We start from the raw sequence: 20,064 nt of genomic DNA on the forward strand, positions 1-20,064 counted from the left end.
ACTTCATCTCAAAAAATACCAGCTCAGGTGGTCGTGTTTTCTCATCTCAAATTTAGAGACGCTGGATGCCTTTCCCAGAGTTCCACGGTGGCTGAGCGGGTAGGCTGGGACCAGGGTCTAGGACCAGCCCCCTACACACTCCTTTTACTTTCTTTTCTAATGAAAAATGACCCCCTAGAACCAAGGGTTCGGTTCACTCTCTCGGCTGGTTGAGACCTTGCCCTGTCCCACTTCGTGCCAAGAGCATCGTATGCCCTTCTTGAAATAAAGAAGCACTTTGACCTTCCGCACCATGGTTTGGAAACAGTGGCTTGGGAGGCTGACACCTGCAACTCATGCGTTTCTCCTTAGGAACGGCTCCCTGAGATTTCAATCCTAAGTGGCAAGTCTGCCTGGAAACAGTGAAATGCAGGAAACAGGAATGCAGTGAAAATTTGGCCATGACCAGCATCGCCGGATCTGGGGGTTTAGGAAGAGTTAGAGGCACCTGCGAGAGCTTCTAGGCCGAGAACAACAGACAAAGACTCCCCTGATCCATTTGAATGAAGGGCGCTTAGCTCTCTGCCAGAAATCCTGAAGAATGCCACCACCCCAACTCTGGGCATTCCCATGGAACGCAGCCACTTCCTGTCCCTCCCAGAGGCTTGGGAAGAAATGTGACAGCACACATGCCAAACGGGTTCAGGCCCATCTGGGCACCCTGTCACATGAGTTACCACATCTGCCGGGGAGGCGAAAACAGAACCCCAAACCCCCAGAACAGCCCAGAATGCGATCCGCTGAACATCTGTGTCCACAAAGATGCTAACAGGCCTACCTCAAGAATCAGGCTCAGAGGCTCAATAAATCTGGCTAACGCCGCAGACCCAAGGCCCCTCTTGCAACGTTGCAATGACCTTCATCCTTGAAGGCTCCCAGAATGCCACAGTAAGAAAGTTATTTAATCCAGGTTTTCCTGAATGTACTTGACCACGGAACATCGTTTTTGAGAAATGCCTATTAGCACCTCTCAGAGCACATGGCATTCGAGGCAGCTGGGGAGAAGATGGAGGGCATTTGGCCTCTGGGCTTCTGGCTACGCCACGGGTGGGTAGAGCTTGGGTGTTCAGTCGTTGAGCATGAAGAGTACAGCACAACGGGAACCTCTGGCCCCTTTGGCAATCTCCCATCAGGATTATGACTCATGTGCTCATTCAGAGGAAATGGAAATGACGACCATTTTCTCCTGGAAAAGGGCTTCTGGAAAGAGAATACTAATAGGGGCGACCACTAATGAATGGTAGAGCTCCCTGCTGTCCCTAAACATGGGGGTGGGGAACTTTTTTCTCCTTTCCCACCTTTTAGCCTCTGCCCATAAGAGAGCAGTTTTTAGAGGCACCCAGGTGGCTCAGTCGGTTAAGTGTCCAACTTCGGCTCAGGTCATGACCTCGCGGTTCCTGAACTGGAGCCCCATGACAGGCTCTGTGTTGACAGCTGGGATCCTGGAGCCTGCTTCAGATTCTGTGCCTCCCCCCTCTCTGCTCCTCCCCCACTCTCTCTCTCTCAAAAATAAACAAACATTAAAAAAGAGAAGTCTTGGGGCGCCTGGGTGGCTCAGTCGGTTAAGTGGCCGACTTCGGCTCAGGTCACGATTTCGCGGTCCGTGAGTTCGAGCCCCGCATCGCGCTCTGTGCTGACAGCTCAGAGCCTGGAGCCTGTTTCAGATTCTGTGTCTCCCTCTCTCTCTGACCCTCCTCTGTTCATGCTCTGTCTCTCTCTGTCTCAAAAATAAATAAACGTTAAAAGAAAATTTAAAAAAAAATAAAAAAATAATAAAAAAGAGAAGTCTTAATCTCGTTGGAGACACCAGAAAGAACCCCCCCACCCTTCCCTCGACCTGTGTCCCTGGCTCCTCCCTCGGAGAAGTGAGTGATGTATCTGACGGGTGAGATGAGCAGAGTCCATCATCTACCATCTGGTTTCTCTTCTGAGCGGGGCTCACACAGAAACAGGAGACTCTCCCTGCACGTGTGGTTTTCTACAGGGCTGCTGAGCTCCTGGCTTGCAAAAGGTAAGGCAGGCAATAACACCCCCCCCACCCGCCGCCCCCATGCAACTAGATGAACATCCGCTGCTCAGACCCAAGTCCTGTGTGCGCATCCCGAATTCAGGATTGGGGAGAGGCACCAAGAAGCCCACTTTGGCTTTTTAAGTCCAAGCAATTTTCTTCAGTCCAGCAATAAAGCCCGACTTTTGATTCCTCTCTGACCCCTGTGTGTGTGTGTTTGGCTGGTTCTGAATTATCACCCTGATAAACCTCAGAACAGACTGGATGCCAGAATCCAGTGGGAGGGGAAGAGAGAAATGTATCTCTGGCTAGTCTTGGGCTGGAGAGGATCTCCAGAGGGGGCTTAATCCTCCCACTCCTTGAAGACAAGACCGAGGACAGGCCAGGGGGACAAGCAGTCCCTCTGCGGCTAGGGCTCTGAGGGAAACCAAGGACCCACTCCACAGCGTCCTTACTTTTAACTGTGGGGAGTGACCCCCACCCCGGGCCCGGGTGCAGTGATGCCCCTCCAGGCTAGGGGTCTTCCCCTTCTTTGCTTAGCCACCTTGAAGCACGTGCTTCTCCCCCCAAGTACTTTTTTAAAGCCAATTACTGTGTATTTACAGTGAGTACAATTATACCTAATTACTTAATTAGCATGACTGCATGCAGCTACTAACTTTGAGTATGTGATTATCGCACGGAAGCACAGAACAGATGAGGTCATGATATCCAACAGGAAGGCAGGTTGTCTTGGCTCAGGAAGATGGAGGGAAGTCTGTCTCTTTGGGCTAGTTGGTTACGGCCCCAAAGCGTGTGCTCACAAATGTCTAAGGTTTTCATGTAATTGAGGGGAAATGGATAGTCTTCCCGGGACAGGGAAAAACAAAGACCAAATGTCATGCTTAGTTTATGCCTAGATCTGGGGGTCCTGGGAGTCGGCGACCAACAGAGGTTAATCTCTAGGGGCTAGGACCCTCAGGACAAGTATGCGGGCCCAGGACATAACGGCCTTGACTCCCAAGGTAACCCATTCTGGCATCATCTAGCTCTTACCAGAAAGAAAGGCAACTGGTAATGTGTCAGAGCCATCTTTTCCTCCAGCAATGTTGGGATCACCAAACTGAGCATCGCAGGATCCTCAGGGGTCAGCTACTTAGTCTAGTTGTATTTGAAAACAGGCTTAAAGAAGAACCAGAGGGAAACAATCCTAATCTACGTTCACTTAAAATGTCCTCTGAAAGACTCCCTGGCGAGCAAAGCCTGGAGACAGCCCATCACTGAAAAAAGGCTAAGGCAAAATGTCAATATTACCTTCACCAACCTCTGATCCAAGCTGTACATGTAGTTGGCCCATCAAGATCCACCCAGCAGAATAAAGGAGGAGATGCCTCCCCCCACCCCCCTCCACCCACATGGGTCCTATTTCTCTCCGTGTCACGTCTAGCCAAGCCGGCCTTCTAAATCAGCCACAGGGAGCAAATGGCAGACCCTGGTATGCCAGCTTCCTCTTCCCAGCTGCAATCCCAGAGGAGGAGCTCACAGCCCAGCCCTGTAACCAGATCCCCTTCCTTCCATCAGGCAAGTCCATCAGAACTTCAGCTAGAGAAAAACCTAGAAAGCCTTACTCTGCAGTAGCAGCTGCCGCTGCCGCCACTTCTGCTACTCGTTGGGGCGGGGGGGCAGCCTCCCAGACAAAGGAGCCCATTTTCCATATTTCATCTGCAAGTCCATTATGCTGAGCTAAGTGGCTGGGAATAAACACCCATCATTACCCAGCACTAAGCGATGTTTGTTAGTACAGAAGGTGACAGAAATCTATATCATGCCAACGCACTATTAATACTGCATTATATGCACAGGCTCTGGGCTTCCTACCACAGCTGGGAAACTGGCTTCGGCAGCTCCCCTTCCAGAAGAGGCACGCTCCGTGGCCGACTGGCCCAGGAGAGGAGGAGGAGACGAGCCACTCCCTCACTCCCGATGAAGGAACCTCTGGTTCCAGCTGAAAGGGCACAGACCTAGAGGCTCCAGCTTTGGTTATCTGTGTGCAAGTCGTTGTCTGGTAGGCCGACTGGGTTAGGGGGGATGCCCTGAGGCCAGCACCCCCAAGCAGCTGCAATGTAGCCAAAGAGGTGTTAGGAAGGGCAGGTCTTCCGCTCCACCCCAGGGCCAATGTAGGGTTACCTGCCACTTAGTAAGAGCCCAGTGAAGGTCTGCTCAGCGGCCAGGGAATGAAGAAGAGAGAGTTTGAAGGAGCCAAAAGAGATGGGTTTCGACAGCCTCATGAGAATGAGAAGCTATGAAGAAGACCCCGGGACAGAACTGCCAGGTCGGCCGGGGAGGGTGTGTGGCAGACGTAGGGAGACAGGAAGAGGTGACCAGCCAGGAGGGGCTGAAAATCAAATGCACACCTATGGTTCCAAGTACAGACACTGGTGTAGAAAACAGAACCGGTACAGGAGGCCCAGGAATCCAGAGCCAGCTTGACAATGACACATGGGGAAAGAGAAGGCATCAGCAAGGCTTTGGGGAAACCAAAACAGAAAAGGAGTCAGAGGCTGGAAAGGTGAAGGCCACCAGGGGCTGGGCTTGGCCCCATGGCAAACACCCCAGTCAGTAAACCGAGGGGCCGGTTTTGCAGTGAACGTGGTGCCTGGCCTCTGACCAGTGACAAGTTAGGTGTGAAGCATGCTCACTATTAGTCTATGTGAGCATCCAGTAAAAAGTATACAATCAGCAGTTGCTGGTAGAGCTTAGAGCACAAGAGAAGGTGCATCATACACACATGTGTATACACATACACACACACATACACGCTCTCCAGAAAGCACACTAAGAAGGCAGGTGCGTACTATCCCAGGAGATCCTCGGGTAGGAGCTGATTGGCGGAGGCCAGTCTAATACAAAATGAAAAGAACCAGACTCGGTGAAGCCACTTTGAAAAAGCCAATTTGGCAGTCTCTTACAAAGCTAAACATACTCTCCCCATACAATCCAGAAAACACACACACCTAGGTGTTCGCTCAAAGGGGTTAAAAACTTACGTCCGTGCAAAACCCGCCCACAAATGTACATAGGAGCTTTACTCATAATTGCCCAAAACAGGAAGCCACCAAGATGTCTGCCGTGGACTGAGTGGGTCCCTCCAACAAGAGATATGTTGACATCTTAATCCCCAGTACCTTGGAATGTGACCTATTTTGGAAAGAGGGTCACTACAGATGTAATCAGTTAAGTCAAGATGAAGTCATACTGGAGTGGGGGGGGGGCACTCAGCCACTAGGCCCGGTGTATGCAGAAGGCAGCCATGTGAGGCTGGACACACAGAGGGGGTGCCATGAGAGGACAGAGGACTGGAGAGTTGTGTGGTTGCAAGGGACACAGGCAATGCCGCCAGAAGCTAGGAAAGGGTGAGGAAGGGTTCCCTAAGGGTTTCAGAGGGAGCATGGCCCACTGACCTCCTGTGTTAGACTTCTCGCCTCTTGAACCTCAAGAGAGTAAATTTCTATTGTTTGAACCCACCCAGTTGGCGGTACTTTGTCACAGCAGCCCAGGAAAATTAATACAATGTCCCCCAATGGGTGAAGGGATAGGACACTGCGGTACATCCATTCGATGGAGCCTTAGTCGGGATAAGAAGAAATAAGCTATCAAGCCACGAAAAAACTTGGAAGGGAAGAACCAAAAACGCACGTCACTAAGTGAAAGAGGCCCATCGGAAAAGCCAACACACGGTAGGATTCCAACTATGTGACACCCGGAGAGGGCAAGACTGTAGAGACAGTACAAGCATCAGTGGCTGCCAGAGGGTGGGGAAGGGAGGTGGACAGGTGGGCCGTAGGGGACCTTTCAGGGCAGCGAAACTGTTCTGTGATGACACTGCTCTGGCACAACACGCACAGTGAATGCTTTCGTAAACCATGGACTTTAGTTGGTAATATGTCAGTACGGGCACATCAATGGTAACGAATGCACCACGCTAACACAAGATGGCAAGAACAGGGAAAACCGGGGGCAGGCGTGTGAGGGAGTGAGTGGAAACTCTCTGTACTTCCTGCTTAATTCTTCTGTGAACCCGAAACTGCTCTAAAAACAAAAAGTAAATAAATAAACACAAATGGACTCAACCCCAGGGCCAAGTATTGCCTTATCCGAAGGCAACCACGATGCCCTGGGGACTTGATTCTGTGAACAAGGGTAAGTGCCGATAGCCAGACCAAGGCTGACCCGGCCGCGTGACCACAGGAAGCTTCAGCCAAGGTCCTCCTGGGAATCCCATCCCTCAAGAGCCCATCGGCAGCGCTGTCCTGATCCAGGAAAGGGGGAGCAAAGTGAGCCTCCGCAAAACAATAAAACTGTCCTCCTCCCTCCTCAGCCAGCTGTGGCGAGTGCAGGAGGTACAGAGTAAATGCCTGTGGATCACTGCAGTCCTTGGCAATGAGGCTGGATGGGAAATGGGAGGGGCGCTGGTGTCTGTAGGCCTGGGTTTTAATCTCAGCCCCTCCCCCAAGAGCCACGTGATCTACAAGTCGTTCAAGCTCACTGAGCCTCAGTTCTTTATCTGTAGAATGGGGACAGCAGCCTCTTCCTCAGAGAGGGGCTGCAAGATCGCCTGAACAAAAGATGTACGATGCCATCCCAACGTCTGGTCCAGAGGAGGCTGCTGACGCAGACCAACGACCTTTCCCTTTGTGTCTAGAAAGTCTGGGCCGTGAGGATACACTCACCAGGCGTCCTCAACACACACTGGTTGGTTCCTCCTTTGCCTCTAGTCCCACACTGTATCTTCAATAGATAATGGAGAATTACGACACAAAGGAGCTACTTCTTGGAACACATTCAAAGTCAGGTTTGGGAAACAGAACACACGTTTTTGAGAAGCGACAGGATGACCTAAGATTTGATTCAAAGTCATTCAAGACTAGTGCGCGGCATTTACTCTAAGCCAGGGGTTCCCAGGGGGGGAGGGTCACTTTGCCATCGCCTGGGCCTAGGAAGAGGTTGGAAATGAGCCAGATGCCGAATGATGAATAGGGGTGCAGAAAGGAAGGAAGGGGTAGTGTGGGGGCCGAGTGAGGAGGGGAGATGGGCATTTCAAGCAGGAATTACACTAAAGCAGCAGGTGTGGGATTGGTGTTCCGGAAGGAAGCCACCAGGGGTAAAGGCCGGTGAAGCACCAGGCAGAAAGGTGGAAGGTGGGCTCCACGAGCGGCCCCGAGGGAGCAGGGGGTGCCGTTTGCCACTTGGAGATCAGCTATAGTTGGCAGCAAGTTCTTGAGGGTAGGGACCACGCGTGTCCCATTCCCCACTGTTTCCAGAGCCTAAAAGGAGGCCTGCCACAAACCCTCAATAAATCCATTTTGAACGGATGAAAGGGAGAAAAATCAGCCCAACGACAGTGACTCGGAGGAAGACAAAGACAACACAAAAGGGTGCGGTCTAGTTTTGCAAAGAGATCAAGGGTGGCCAAGTCAGGGTTCCTGGAGAAGCGGAGAGGGAAATGGAGCTGCAGGGCAGGGACCTTAAGGAGGTTCGGGGGTGAGTGGAAGGTGAGCAAACAGACACTCTCTGCAGGGGAGGAGAGGGGAGGGGACTGCTGGCTGGGGTGGGGCGGAGTCCCTGGCGAGATCAGAGGGATGGAGAGGTGGGGCAGGCTGACTCTGGGAAGGTAACAAGCAAGACAGAGACACCCTGTGAATAAGGCAAGTGCCCTGACCTGGGGACAGAGCAAGGGAGGGCGGGAAGGCGGGCACAGGTTGGCTCCCCAAACGGCCTCTGCTCTCCCAAGCAAGAGGCGACGGTCTTCTGAAAATGGGTTTTGGAGAAGGGGATGAACAGAGAACTCCAGGGCTTTATGCAGGGCCAAGGCGCCTTCCAGCTGGCCCGCGGAAAGAGCCAACGCGTGACTCCTCAGGCAGCAGCCGGGATCCAGCCCCAGCATCTGCAGGACAGACTGCAGCCGAGGGCTGTCGCGAGGGTGACCAAGGTAACCGAGGGCTCCACGTCGCTACAAACACCGCCACACCTCCCCCCGCTGGCCCATCTAGACCGGCCCCGCAGTTTTTAGTTCTGTAGGATCTAGCCCCCCATCGGCTGTGTGACAAGGAGGCCTGTATCCATTCCTTGATATTTTCGAGAACCAGGGGGGCTGTAAATAAACAATGAGGGGGCCTCATTAGGCTTCAGATTCCATACCTACTCCCGAGGAGGAGCTTTTTCATTCAGGTCTTTCAGAGTCCCTGGAAAGGCTGAATAAATTGAGAATAAAGACAATGCTGAGCACGGAGTGCTTGCTGGGAACACAGGCAAGCATCTGATAAGGGAAGGTATGAGGCGATCCCCAAACGTCCCTGCAGCCCTGACAGGCTAGGAAAACTGCCGGGGACCAGACGGAAAGACAGATAGAGGGAAAGGAGGGGACGGGAGCAGCGTCCTGACCTCTCTGGTCAAAAAGGTCCCACCATTTATGGTAAACACGTGTTGCAGAAAGAAAAGTGCTTTTGTGCGACATCCATCACTGGGAACCGGGGGAAACAGTGTCTCAAGGCAGGTGTACGAGTCCCTGCAATCTCTCGCCACGTTGCACATCTCCCATGGGACGTGGGAGGGAATCGATGGGGGAGCCCCCAGGAGATGATAGGAGGTCTTTTCCTCCCTTAATACCCTGTGCCTTGCCATTCTCCCTCCCCGAAAGGAGTGACCCCAGCCCCGTCTGCAGAGTCACGAATGCTCTCTGCTTCTTGATGTGCCAAGGCACGTGTGGTTTTAATTATTTATGACAGGGTCTCACTGCACACAGGGATGTGCCGCGGAGTCACTTTTCTCAACTGATAAAGCCTTTGTCATCAGAGACCTGCTGCCTCTTGGCTGGCAAATCTCAGCTGAGAGGCGGGCCGGGCGCTGCCTCTACCCGTCGGCGTGAATCAGCCGGGGACTCACAGAGGCGGGGCTAGCCAAGTCCCGTTAGGAGGCTCCTGCGCACCCCTTGTGGTTGCCATCCATGTTTTCCGAAAACAGTTAGGAGCCATCCGCGGTCTACTGACGGGACAAAATATGCTGCTTCCCCGAAAAGGACACTTCCCTTGGTATCGGAGGGTTTTAACAACCTGAAGGCAGCTTGTGATTTCCTTCACTGGAGGTATGGCTTGTTCCCTTATTCCTTCCAGTCTTCATCCATAAACCTGCTTCCCCTCCACCTCCACTGACCCCTTCTTGTTTACAGGGACGTACTGCCTGTATCCTTCAATAGTCCGCTTTGAATCACAAATGCAGAGATTAGGAAGGAAGGCTTTTCCTCTACACCATTTCATAGGGCGATAGCTCCTTAGCTGGGACTGGATCCCCACATCAAAGGACACTCCGATCCCATAGCTCTCTCCACGGCTTGCACTTACTCTGATGGCCCAGGGGAAACCTCCTTCCCACGTGCCAGATTCATCCCCACCCGGCAATCGTCCTGGGAAGCTGGTATCAGGAGCTCACGCAACCCAGAGATTAGAACACCAGGAGCCCAGAAATTCCACCCTCGTTATTCATGGATTTCGGATTTACAAAGTCGCCCACTTGCTAAAATGTAAGCGTCACCCCAAAACCCATACTCTTGGGCGCTTTTATGGTCATTCGTAAACAGGCAAGCAGTGGCGAGAAATCCGAGTGACCCGACGTGCACATTTCCACGTGACGCGCTACCTTCTTATTTCAGCTCTCCTACCGTAAATGAGCGTCCCTTCTGTAGTCCCTTTAGTGCCATTTTCTGCATGTGTGCTTTTTGTGGGTGATTTCACTGGATATAATGGCCCCAAGCATAGCACTGACTTTCTAACATTCCAATGAGCAAGAAGGCTGTGGTGTGTGTGCCTTATGGAAACAACAGGTGTGTTAGGTAAGATCCGGGTGCTAGAAAAGCGTCCTTCAGGCATGAGTCATAGTGCTGCTGACTCTAAGTTCAATGTTAATGAACCAGGGATATCTATTAAATAGGCGTCTTTAGACAGAAGCACACATAAAACAGGTTATGTATTGATTAGTTGATAAAAACGCTGTGACCAGATGCTCACAGGAACCTAACCCTGGATGTCTCCTAGGAGCAAGGGCTCAGCAGCCACTAATTCAGTGTTCATGGTGACTCTGTTGGAACATAACTACTGTAAATAACGAGAATCAATTGTGTATTCAATACAGCAAGGCCTAAGTTCTGTTCAAATGCTAACATGGCTCTGAAAAGCTCAGCAGCGTCAACTCTAGACCTGGCTTGGACTCCGTGCTACCACCCCAGAAAACCTTTCCTTCCAGCCACACTCAGCCCAGTCCAAGATGAACCTGACCGGAGGCAAAACCTTTAGCCAGAGCAGAACCATTCTTAGCACTGTGTTCCCCCACTATTTATCTGACACACAGGTATTTTTCTTCCCTTGCCCTGGTCCGGAACCCAGATATCCTTCCTCTGACACTGACGGGGGTGGGCGTCCGATAAACACAGAGACCAATTCTGGAGGACACCCAAGGTTGGAAGGCACGTGATGATCTCATTCTGACTCGAGCCCAGAACCTCCCACTGTGGTAATCCTCTCTCTGAAAATTGGAACCAGGAAAACAGAAGCAAAGGTCAGTGAGACAGCTGAATGCCCACCCTGCCGTAGGACGGACCAGCGGGAGCAGCATGAGTTCCGTGAGCTACAGTGTGGCCCGAGTACAGCTCTTGGAAGAGCAAGACTCGAGGTGCCTCTTCCGTGGCCAAACCCTGAGCCCCGCGGACAGAAGAAGAGAACCTACGGCACAAGCCTGGGGACGGGGAAGGGAACTCGCAGCCTCCCCATATCTCAGTTTTCCTGTCGGAAGGTGAGGCCTTAGCATAACCCAGTCTTTCCATCCCTTCCAGCTCTCAGGCAATCTCCAGGGGCCTCTACTGTCTCTCCTGAACTAGCCGACCATTTCTTGAGGGCAGGAGCAGGGGAGGCTATGCGCTGGGGTTGCCAGCCCTACACTGACCCTGGGACACAGGGAAGGGAAGAACTGCTGGCTGGAAGGTCCAAGCCACGGAGGCTCTGGGAGCTGGGAGAGGCCCTGGGAGCTGGGAGAGGCCCTAGCAGAACTCAGCAGGAACACAAAGAGAGGGGCTGGAACCAACAGCAAGTAAGAAACGAGGAGGACACAGGTGCCCTGAGTCCTCTGATCGGAATGAGAGACATCTGCAGAGGGAGGTGAGGTGTCCAAGTGCTGAGACCAGGATCAGATGCTCAGAAAGTGCGCACTTCGGGGCACTGGAGGGGCAGCTGGAGAGATGTTTCCATTCAAAAGGTGCCCACCACCCTTCATTCCCTTGCCCTCTCATGGAGGAGGCTGGGGTGGAGGGTCTGATAGCCTCAGGGGCTGTTGTCTGGACAGAGTCAGGTTACACTTCCTAAATGCAGAGGCCAGGTCTGTAGAGAAGACCAGCCTGGTCTGTGCCCCCTGCCTTACTGGGAGCGCCTCTCCATGTGGGGCTGGGGCTCCTGCCTCTGGGCTACTTCTCATCCTGAGCCCCCTCTGCCCCAACGGAGACCCCTTGATGAGGCTATTTTTTTCAAGTTTTGAGACAAACAGGGAGGGTCTCTTAGAGAGTGGGAGGTTAGCAGGTGGCAGGTCACCTCGGAAGGTTCCAGAACCCCAGCTAGGTGGTCTGTTGCCATGGCCCCTCCCCTGCCCTCCCCAGAAGGGACAACATTCTACTCCAGTACTCACACGTGTCTGGCTTGTGGCAGTTGTGTCCCTGACGGAAGTACTGGGGGTTCTCAATGACTGGGATCCGGGTCATGCCGATGACCACCGTGTCTGGCCCAGCGTCCAACGACGAGGGTGTGGTGATGCCATGGTTGATGTGGTGCAGCGGGCTGGCTGAGTCCTCCTCGCCGCTGATGACAGCCACGGGGCCTGCACACACCAGGAGAGACACAGGACTCTGATGAGGTCATGTCTGGCCAGTGCCTGGCCCTGCCCACAGACCCTTTCATGATTTTGGCCACCACATTTCCATAAGAGTAAAATCCACTGCAAGAGTATTCCCCGAACGCTCTGGAGTCTGCATTCAAAGAACCACCTCTGCATTCTCTTTCTTGACAGAAACATCCACCCTATCACACACCATGGGAACAGCTGCAAAATAAGAGTGTATCAAAATGACTAGGACATGAATTATTTGTACTCCCCCCAAATCCAAATTAGTTCAAAATAATGCAAATTTTACATGAGTTCTTGGCTTATGTAGGAACAACGGGCTGAAAATTTTTTTTTTACACAGCAGGAACTTGCACCCTGCCCCTCCTCCCTTCAGGAGCTTTAAAAACTATTTTTTAATTTTTTTTCATGTTTTGTTATTTATTTTTGAGAAAGAGACAGACTGTGAGAAGGGCAGAGGCAGAGAGAGAGGGAGACAGAATCTGAAGCAGGCTCCAGGCTCTGAGCTGTCAGCACAGAGCCCGATGCAGGGCTCGAACTCATGAACCGCAAGATCATGACCTGAGCCGAAGTCGGACACTTAACTGGCTGAGCCACCCAGGTGCCCCAGGAGCTTTAAAAACTATTGATGCTGGGTCCCACCTCCAGATTTTGATTCAGTTGGTTTGGGGACAGACCTGGGCATCAAGATTTAAAGAGCTTCTGTGTGAGTCCCTGGCACGGCCAGGATCTGGAGCCTCTACTTAGAACCTTGGAGGCTGAGAGCCTTTCCAGAGTGGCCCTTGGAATCCTACAGGAAAGTATGTAGCTTTCGCTGGACTCTATCACCTCTACCTCTCTCAGTCCACGGGGAAATAAGCCCAGTATGAGCCCAGAGGGAGCCTGAGCCAGCTTTCAAAGTGACAGTAATTTGTCTGCATCACTGATAGCCTTCAGGCAACTGGGTCAGTATCCCACTCTTGAAGGATCCACCCTGCCCCAGTGGCTTCAAGGAACATCATTCGTGTCTTCACCAACCCCGACTCCACAATTTTCTAACCCAAAGAAGAAACCCAGTAAGTCGGGTTATTTACAGAGATAATTATTGCCGCCATCTTGGCAGAGCAATGGTTCTGTCTGGTGGTGAGGTTCTCCCATACGTACAAACAGACCCGGATAAAGTGCATTAGCTGTGACTGTGGCTTCATACAACTAGTGTTTGAAATGGCTGCTTTGGGGGCGCCTGGGTGGCGCAGTCGGTTAAGCGTCCGACTTCAGCCAGGTCACGATCTCGCGGTCCGTGAGTTCGAGCCCCGCGTCAGGCTCTGGGCCGATGGCTCGGAGCCTGGAGCCTGTTTCCGATTCTGTGTCTCCCTCTCTCTCTGCCTCTCCCCCGTTCATGCTCTGTCTCTCTCTGTCCCAAAAATAAAATAAAAACGTTGAAAAAAAAAAAAAAGAAATGGCTGCTTTGCAAGACACGTGGTCCCAAGACAAAGTGCCTGCTATGATTTGGTTTTGCGACTTGAACAATATTTCCACGGCAGAAATCCATTACATCTACTGAAGTTTATGGGGAGAATATTTCCCATCAAATAGAGAGGGGAAGCACCAATGAGGCAGAACTAAAAGGGAGACTAGTAAATGCAAGCTGGGGACCCTGAATTCTACTCCGTCGGCACAGACAGGCTTATTCCAATCCATGACAAATGCCTGATGGTGTTTGGAGACTGTGTGGAAAAGCAGCAATGAGTGGCGATAATCACTTGCCCTGCAACCAGAGAGGCCAGTGCCTGAAAACACCTTGTAAACTTTGAAAAACTTCATCGTGATTCCAATTCATCAGTGAAAGCAGAGCACGGGTTTTTACCACTCCTCCCACCCCAAATGTCTCTAAAATATTAAAAAAAGAAAGAAAGAAAGAAAGAAAGAAAGAAAGAAAGAAAGAAAGAAAGAAAGAAAGAAAAATTAAAGAAATATTTGTACACAAAGAGCAAGAAGAGGGGAGATGAGAAGAAATAAAATATTTCAGTGTTTTGGAAGATGCAATGTAAAATGAGGAAAGCTCGCTTACAGGGACTGCAGGGGGAATATTTACGGAAGGTCAGCTCTGTGGGGTGGCCTAGTACTTGAAGGGACAGGGTCGCCCAGAAGGCTGGGCTAAGGCTCAGGGCTGGAACAAGGTACCCAGGCCATCACCTTGCTCCCAGTCTAGTGGTTTCTTCCTGGAGAAAATTAACTGGAAGGGCTCCGGGGAAGGACTGGCCCCCTTCTTCTTGCTCCTAGAAGACAGAAACCAAGAATGACCGTGCCTGCCATCTGCCCTACTCCTAGTCTCTTCTGTAGGAGATTCAGGGGATGCTTCTCTGCAGAAACCAAATGCCTCAAAACAAACAAACAAAAAACAAAACAAAACAAAAAACACCTAGCTGTTTACATGTGGCGGTCTCCCAATGAAGCCATGCTTACTTTGTGATCATGCCACAGTGAAGGCTAATAGTTGACAAGGCCCGTCTGTGTGTGTAAGTGCTTTCTAATCCTTGATTCCTAAATATGAGAAAATAGCCCAGGATCACCAGACACTTAGGCAAAGCTGCAGCATGAAAGAGAGAGTGCAAGACAAACAGACAATCAGGGACCGGAGGAAACGGGGGCAATGCAGGGAGCAGAAGACTTTTTTTCTAAATCACTAATGTCCTCAGAGAGACCAATGAAGATATCACACCCATAAAACAAGAGGATATTTAAAACATGAACAATTTAAGGCTAAGAAAAAGTCCCTGAGAATTATGACCATTAGAATTCGAAAGTCAAAGAACAGTGGAAGAGAAAGCCAAGGAAATTTTCCAGAAACTCAAACAAAAAAGAAAGAGGAGGTAAATAGAAAGGAAAAGATAAAATTAAAGACTCCATCCAGAGACTCGATCTCTAATTAAAAGAAAGGTAGGGTAGGGAGAGGGAAGGAGAGAGAATAAAAAGATTAAAGAAAGGATTAAAAAAATTAGGGAAAAATTTTTCCAAATGATCTGTCTACTCAGTTTCCAGCACAATTAATACACGCCTGTGTGCATATAGTGTAAGCACACGCACCCCCCTCACACACACACACACACACACACACACACACACACACACATGCATCAAGGCACAAAGTTATGAAATGCCAGCATCTTGAGAGAAGACGCTAAGAACTTGTAGGAGGGAGGGAAGGGTCCCATCTCGAAAGGAACAGAAATCAGAAAGACAATGCAATTCTCCATTACAACCCACTGTGGCTTCCCTGTGCACTTCCTTCAAAATTCTGACGGACAAGTTTTCAGCCAAAACTCTACCCCTGAAAGTTTATTCACTCATTGTAGAAAGCAAAAGAAAGGTATTTGCAGGTGTGTAGACATTCGCCTCCCCCTATCCTGGGAAGCAGCAGGAGGGGACACTTTGGCAAGACAAAAGTACAAATGGGAAAAGAAGGAATAGAAGATACAGTTCCAAAAAGACCAAATAACAGAAGCCCCCCCACCCCCCACCTCACCCCCTTCTGTTCTCAGCATCAGGGGATGTGGGTTGTTATAGTGACACGGAGGCAGGACACCACATCAGGAGGAGTCTGGAGAAGACAGAATGTTGGGACGTGAGCCTTTTACTGTTTCTTTGAATCTGTGTCTCACGGAGTCAATGGACAGCGAGTGGTCAACAAAACGTTCCAAAGCCTGTACTCTAAAACAGTCTCTGCTTTCTCAACGTTATTCTAGGATCTCAAAGGGATAGGTAAGTGCCATGGGGAGGAGAAGGGTCCTGCTATAGGCTCCTAAGCATGGGAAGGGATGGGGTCACCCAGGAAGACTTCACAGAAATCTAAGAATAAAGCAAACGTTGAAGCCCTAATCCTTAAAATGCAGGCAGAGGAAGGGGAGCAGGGAAAGGAACATGAGAAGAAACAGCCAGAAAAGCAGAAGAGAATCAGTAAAGGACACTGTCTTAGAAGTTAAAGGAGGAGAATTCCTACAAGTTCAAGAGCATCACATACTAAGGCCAAGTAGGGTGAAGAACAAATATAGGCCACTGTACATGACAACACGAAGGTGGCCTTAATGACAGCAGTTCCCACAGAGGAGTGACAGGAAGAAAACATTCAATTACAGCGGGTTGAGGAGTAAATTAGAGATACCGTAATTGTCATAATAATTTTTATTATTGTGTGCATTCTACGCATCAGGCTCTGTAAATGCAACTCCTTTAACTTTATAATGCTTCTGTGAAGTCAGTACCACCATTTTCCCCATTTTACAGACGGAAGCACTGAGGCATAGAGCCATGCCCTGCCCAAGGTGATTCTGGGATGCAAACCACCAGTCTGCCCAGAGCCTGTGCGCATGACCATTACGCGGCGCTGCCTCCCCGAAAGCGCAGACTGTGGGCGAAATGGTTTGTTCAAAGGGACACTTGGTCAATTCTGGTACATTATCCTCCTCGTGACCATTTGCCTTCAATTGCAGGTCCCTGAGACCCTTTTTAAAGAGGTTCCTCTTGATCCTTGAGAATGGGGACAAGAGTGAATCACCTCATTAGACTCACGAAGATGGATTACGGGTAATTCATCACGAGCTCTGGGTCCCAGAGCTGCTGAACGCTTGTATTCCGCTACATCCACATCAAAAAGAGCACTGTGCCGTCAGACCGCTGTCCAGTCCCTGAGGCCCTCTTACTCACCTCTGCTCCTCCATAAACCACAGTCCTTAAAATAAAAGCCAATAAAGAGTGCAGAGACCCATCACTTCAAAGAACATAAGAGGACACCCCTGTAGCTTGCTCCTGCCCACCTGCACCAGCGTCCAGCACAGTGCCCAGCACGGCTGCAGCCAGTGCTGAGTGAGGCAAGTCCTTTCTTTGGGACAGGGCTGCCCTGGATACGGCCGGACATGTGGCCTCTGTGGACCTGGGCATTAAAAGCCAGTATCAGATTCATCAGAGGTAACAAATGTACCCGGGCACTGGGAGTGAGGGAGGCTATGCATGGTGGGGAAGGGGAGGGGAGGGACACAGGAACTCTCTGTACCTCCCACCCAATCTTGCTATGAACCTAAAACTGCTCTAATGGAAAATTAGGGGCACCTGGGTGGCTGTCGGTTGAGCACCCAACTTTGGCTCAGGTCATGATCTCGCAGTTCCCGAGTTCAAGCCCCGCAGTGGGCTCTATGCTGACAGTTCAGAGCCTGGAGCCTCTTTCAGATTCTCTCTCTCTCTCTCTCTCTCTCTCTCTCTCACTCTCTCTCTCTGTCTCTTCTCTGTTCACACACTGTCTCTCTCAAAAATAAATGAAAACATTAAAAAAAGTGTTTAAAAAAATAAATGTTAAGAAAGCCAGTCTCCCCACCCAACACACAATATATTTCCCGACACCCCGCAGGATGACAGAACTGCCCCAGGTTGAGATCCACTGACGCGGCGCCTGCATTCATTCTAGGCACTGATTTCTCTCACCAGCTCTGGCCACTTCTCACATCACCGGCCTCAGGGGAAAACCCACGGACCTGGGGCCCCTGGGCAGAAAAAGCATTTCTTCTCCCCTTAATAACCACAGAGAACAATGTATGCAGACATAAAGGAGAGCGAGTAATGGGGGGGAATCTCATCTGTCTAGGGAGCCCCCTGTTTTCCTGAAGCCACCAAAGACTACGGCAGGTCAGGAGGAGGAGTCAAGCTTGCTGTCTTCCAAAGTCTCCCAACACACACACACACACACACACACACACACACACACACACACACACACCTGTCTAGTACCTGTGACAGGCCTCTCTGCTGCACTAATCCTAATGCAGTACACAATTATTTTGTTATGCCGCACTAACAAAAAGGAAGAGAGACAGGCTTGCAGGCTGTTAAGTTCCAGCTTTTGAGCGAGAGCCAGGAGGGAATACAGGTCTGCTCAGACATTCCCATCACATAATTTTTTCCCCAAACTAGTGCCTCCTTTCTTTTCCTTTTAGATCTATAGTGGGTTTTGTGCTTCCAACCATGCCATAATAGAACCACTGGATAATTAGAGAAAGCTCGATGGCCCAGGCAGGTGTCGTGCCCAGCAGGATGGTCCGAGCTGTCCTTACAGAGTCTTTCTCTTTCACTTTCCGCTCCTTCAATGGGAAAAAATAAGGGGGCCAAAATGGAGTAGCTCAGATTTTCATTAAGTGGTTGATTCCAATGTGGGGTTGGGTTCCCCCAGAAAGCAAAGGTCTCTGATGAAAACATGAGACGGAATTTCACTGTGGTAGAGTGAACTCTGACACAGGTGAGTGGAGGCCCCATCGCAGAGGAACTGGGGGGTGCCAAGTTGCCATGAGGTCTGCAGGGAAAAGGCATCCTGCAGAAGCTCTGAGGAGTCAGGGTCCTTAGTGATAAAGGATATGGGGGGACGTTGCACAAAATGAGCCAGGGAAAAGCAACAGTGTCCCTGGTAATGTGTTAACACATAAACACTCACTTCCCCTTTCATCAGGGGGAAGACTTCTTTGGAATCACTTCACCAATGTCCTGCCTTTGTCACTAAAATCTTTCTGTTCCACCAACTCCCTAACTTTCAAAGCATTAACAATTCTCAGAAGACTGTCCCCAAGAAAATCCAGCCACCAATTCAACACAATGGCATTTGTTCAGCCAATATGCAGAAGTGGTTCTCCTCCAATTTCCAAAGGAATGACTCAGAGTCCCAAGGATGTAATTGTGACAATTATTCTCTTTTCATCTGACCCTCAAAATATACTGTTACTCCCATCTGACCAACTAGAACACGGATCCCCAAGTAAGCTTAATAATTCACTTTCCAAAAATTGCCTGTGTAGGAAATGATGGAGCCTGTATCTGAATCTATGCTTGTTCATCTCCAAAGTTCTTCCTCTTCCCACCCAACTACCCATGTTCTCAATAGTATTGCTGACATGAAATATTTTTTGCAAGCAGACCTTGGTATAAATACATGAGGCCATATAAAGAAGCTGGGACATCTGAACCAAGGAATCGAAAAATAGATCACCAAATATCTTCAAGGCAGTACAAACTCATATAAAATAACTCTGGGCAGTCAAGGCCAAATTTATGGCTCAACTATAAAATCCTAGGCCCAGGATCCATTTCTACATTCCTTCATTTATCTTTGTACTTACTTCCAAGGTGGAGGCAATCTCACCAACTCAGAAAACCCTCTTACAACAGTGATTGTTATGAGTGCTGTTCACCAAGTATTTCTAGGTGCTGGCAGGAGGGCAGTTTTCTGTACCCCTTCAAGTTAGGTGCTGCCCCATCGCTTTCTTTGGCTAATGAAAAGTGAGCAGAAATGACATGCATCACTTCCCCATGGAGGCTTTAAGATCCAGTGTGTGACCTGCCACCTTCTCTTTTTCCTGCCTTGGCAAGTGTGGAAGCATAAGGCAGAGCCTCGGGCCACTCCTGCCCCTGGGTGAGGCAGACACAGAGCAGAAGGCTCCAGCCAACACCAGGCGCATGTGTGGCATAAGTAAGAAATACGGCTTTGTCGCACAAAACCATTGAGATTGACAGGGGTGCTGTTTGTTACCACAGCATAACCTAGTTCATGCTGACTAATACAGAAATGAAACCATTCCCACATTTAACAATGTTACTTGAATGTTTTCCTTCACAACATCTTCAACAAATCTTTACAAAAGTATCCCATGCAAAGGATGCTCCTTTCATCCTCAATGATGTAATTCCTTTTAAAATGTCTCCTCCCAGCTCTCTGTCCCAAAATTGAGCTCTAATCTAATCTAATCTAATCTGGTTCCACATGGAGCCAACCATGACCTCCACTGTTGGAAGAGACTCCCCCACCACATATCTGACTTGGGAAGTAAAAGAAAACAACCCCGAATGGGTCTCATGTTTTCAATGTGTCAGAATGAAGCAAACAAGCCAACCTTTGAATTAAGAAAATGATTTTTTAAAAACCTCAACCTTTTCCTACTGATAAAAATCAAATATTGATGTGTCCCTGGTGAGTGAGAGCTTCGCATCAACAAATCTGGGAGCAGGAACTCATAAAATGGAATAAAGTGAGAGCACAACAAACACAATTAAAAACCCAGCCACGCTCAGAGAGGGATTCCATTTACTGT

General features: G+C 50.0%; 1 protein-coding gene across 5 annotated transcripts in view; it reads right to left on the reverse strand.

The window, feature by feature from the left end:
* The window catches only part of NTRK3 (neurotrophic receptor tyrosine kinase 3), a 380,742-nt gene that overhangs the window by 138,991 nt on the left and 221,687 nt on the right, over positions 1-20,064 (reverse strand). For all 5 annotated transcript variants that reach the window (XM_047086792.1, XM_047086791.1, XM_047086794.1 and 2 more), the window contains one exon: positions 11,750-11,938. In XM_047086792.1, coding sequence (XP_046942748.1) covers positions 11,750-11,938 — 189 coding nt within the window. The remainder of the gene's footprint in view (positions 1-11,749; positions 11,939-20,064) is intronic.

The sequence above is a fragment of the Lynx rufus genome, unplaced genomic scaffold, assembly GCF_022079265.1.
Source record: "Lynx rufus isolate CCGP_SWC_20201006 ecotype Redwood Valley unplaced genomic scaffold, mLynRuf1.p SCAF_21, whole genome shotgun sequence".
In the NCBI taxonomy this organism is placed as follows: domain Eukaryota; kingdom Metazoa; phylum Chordata; class Mammalia; order Carnivora; family Felidae; genus Lynx; species Lynx rufus.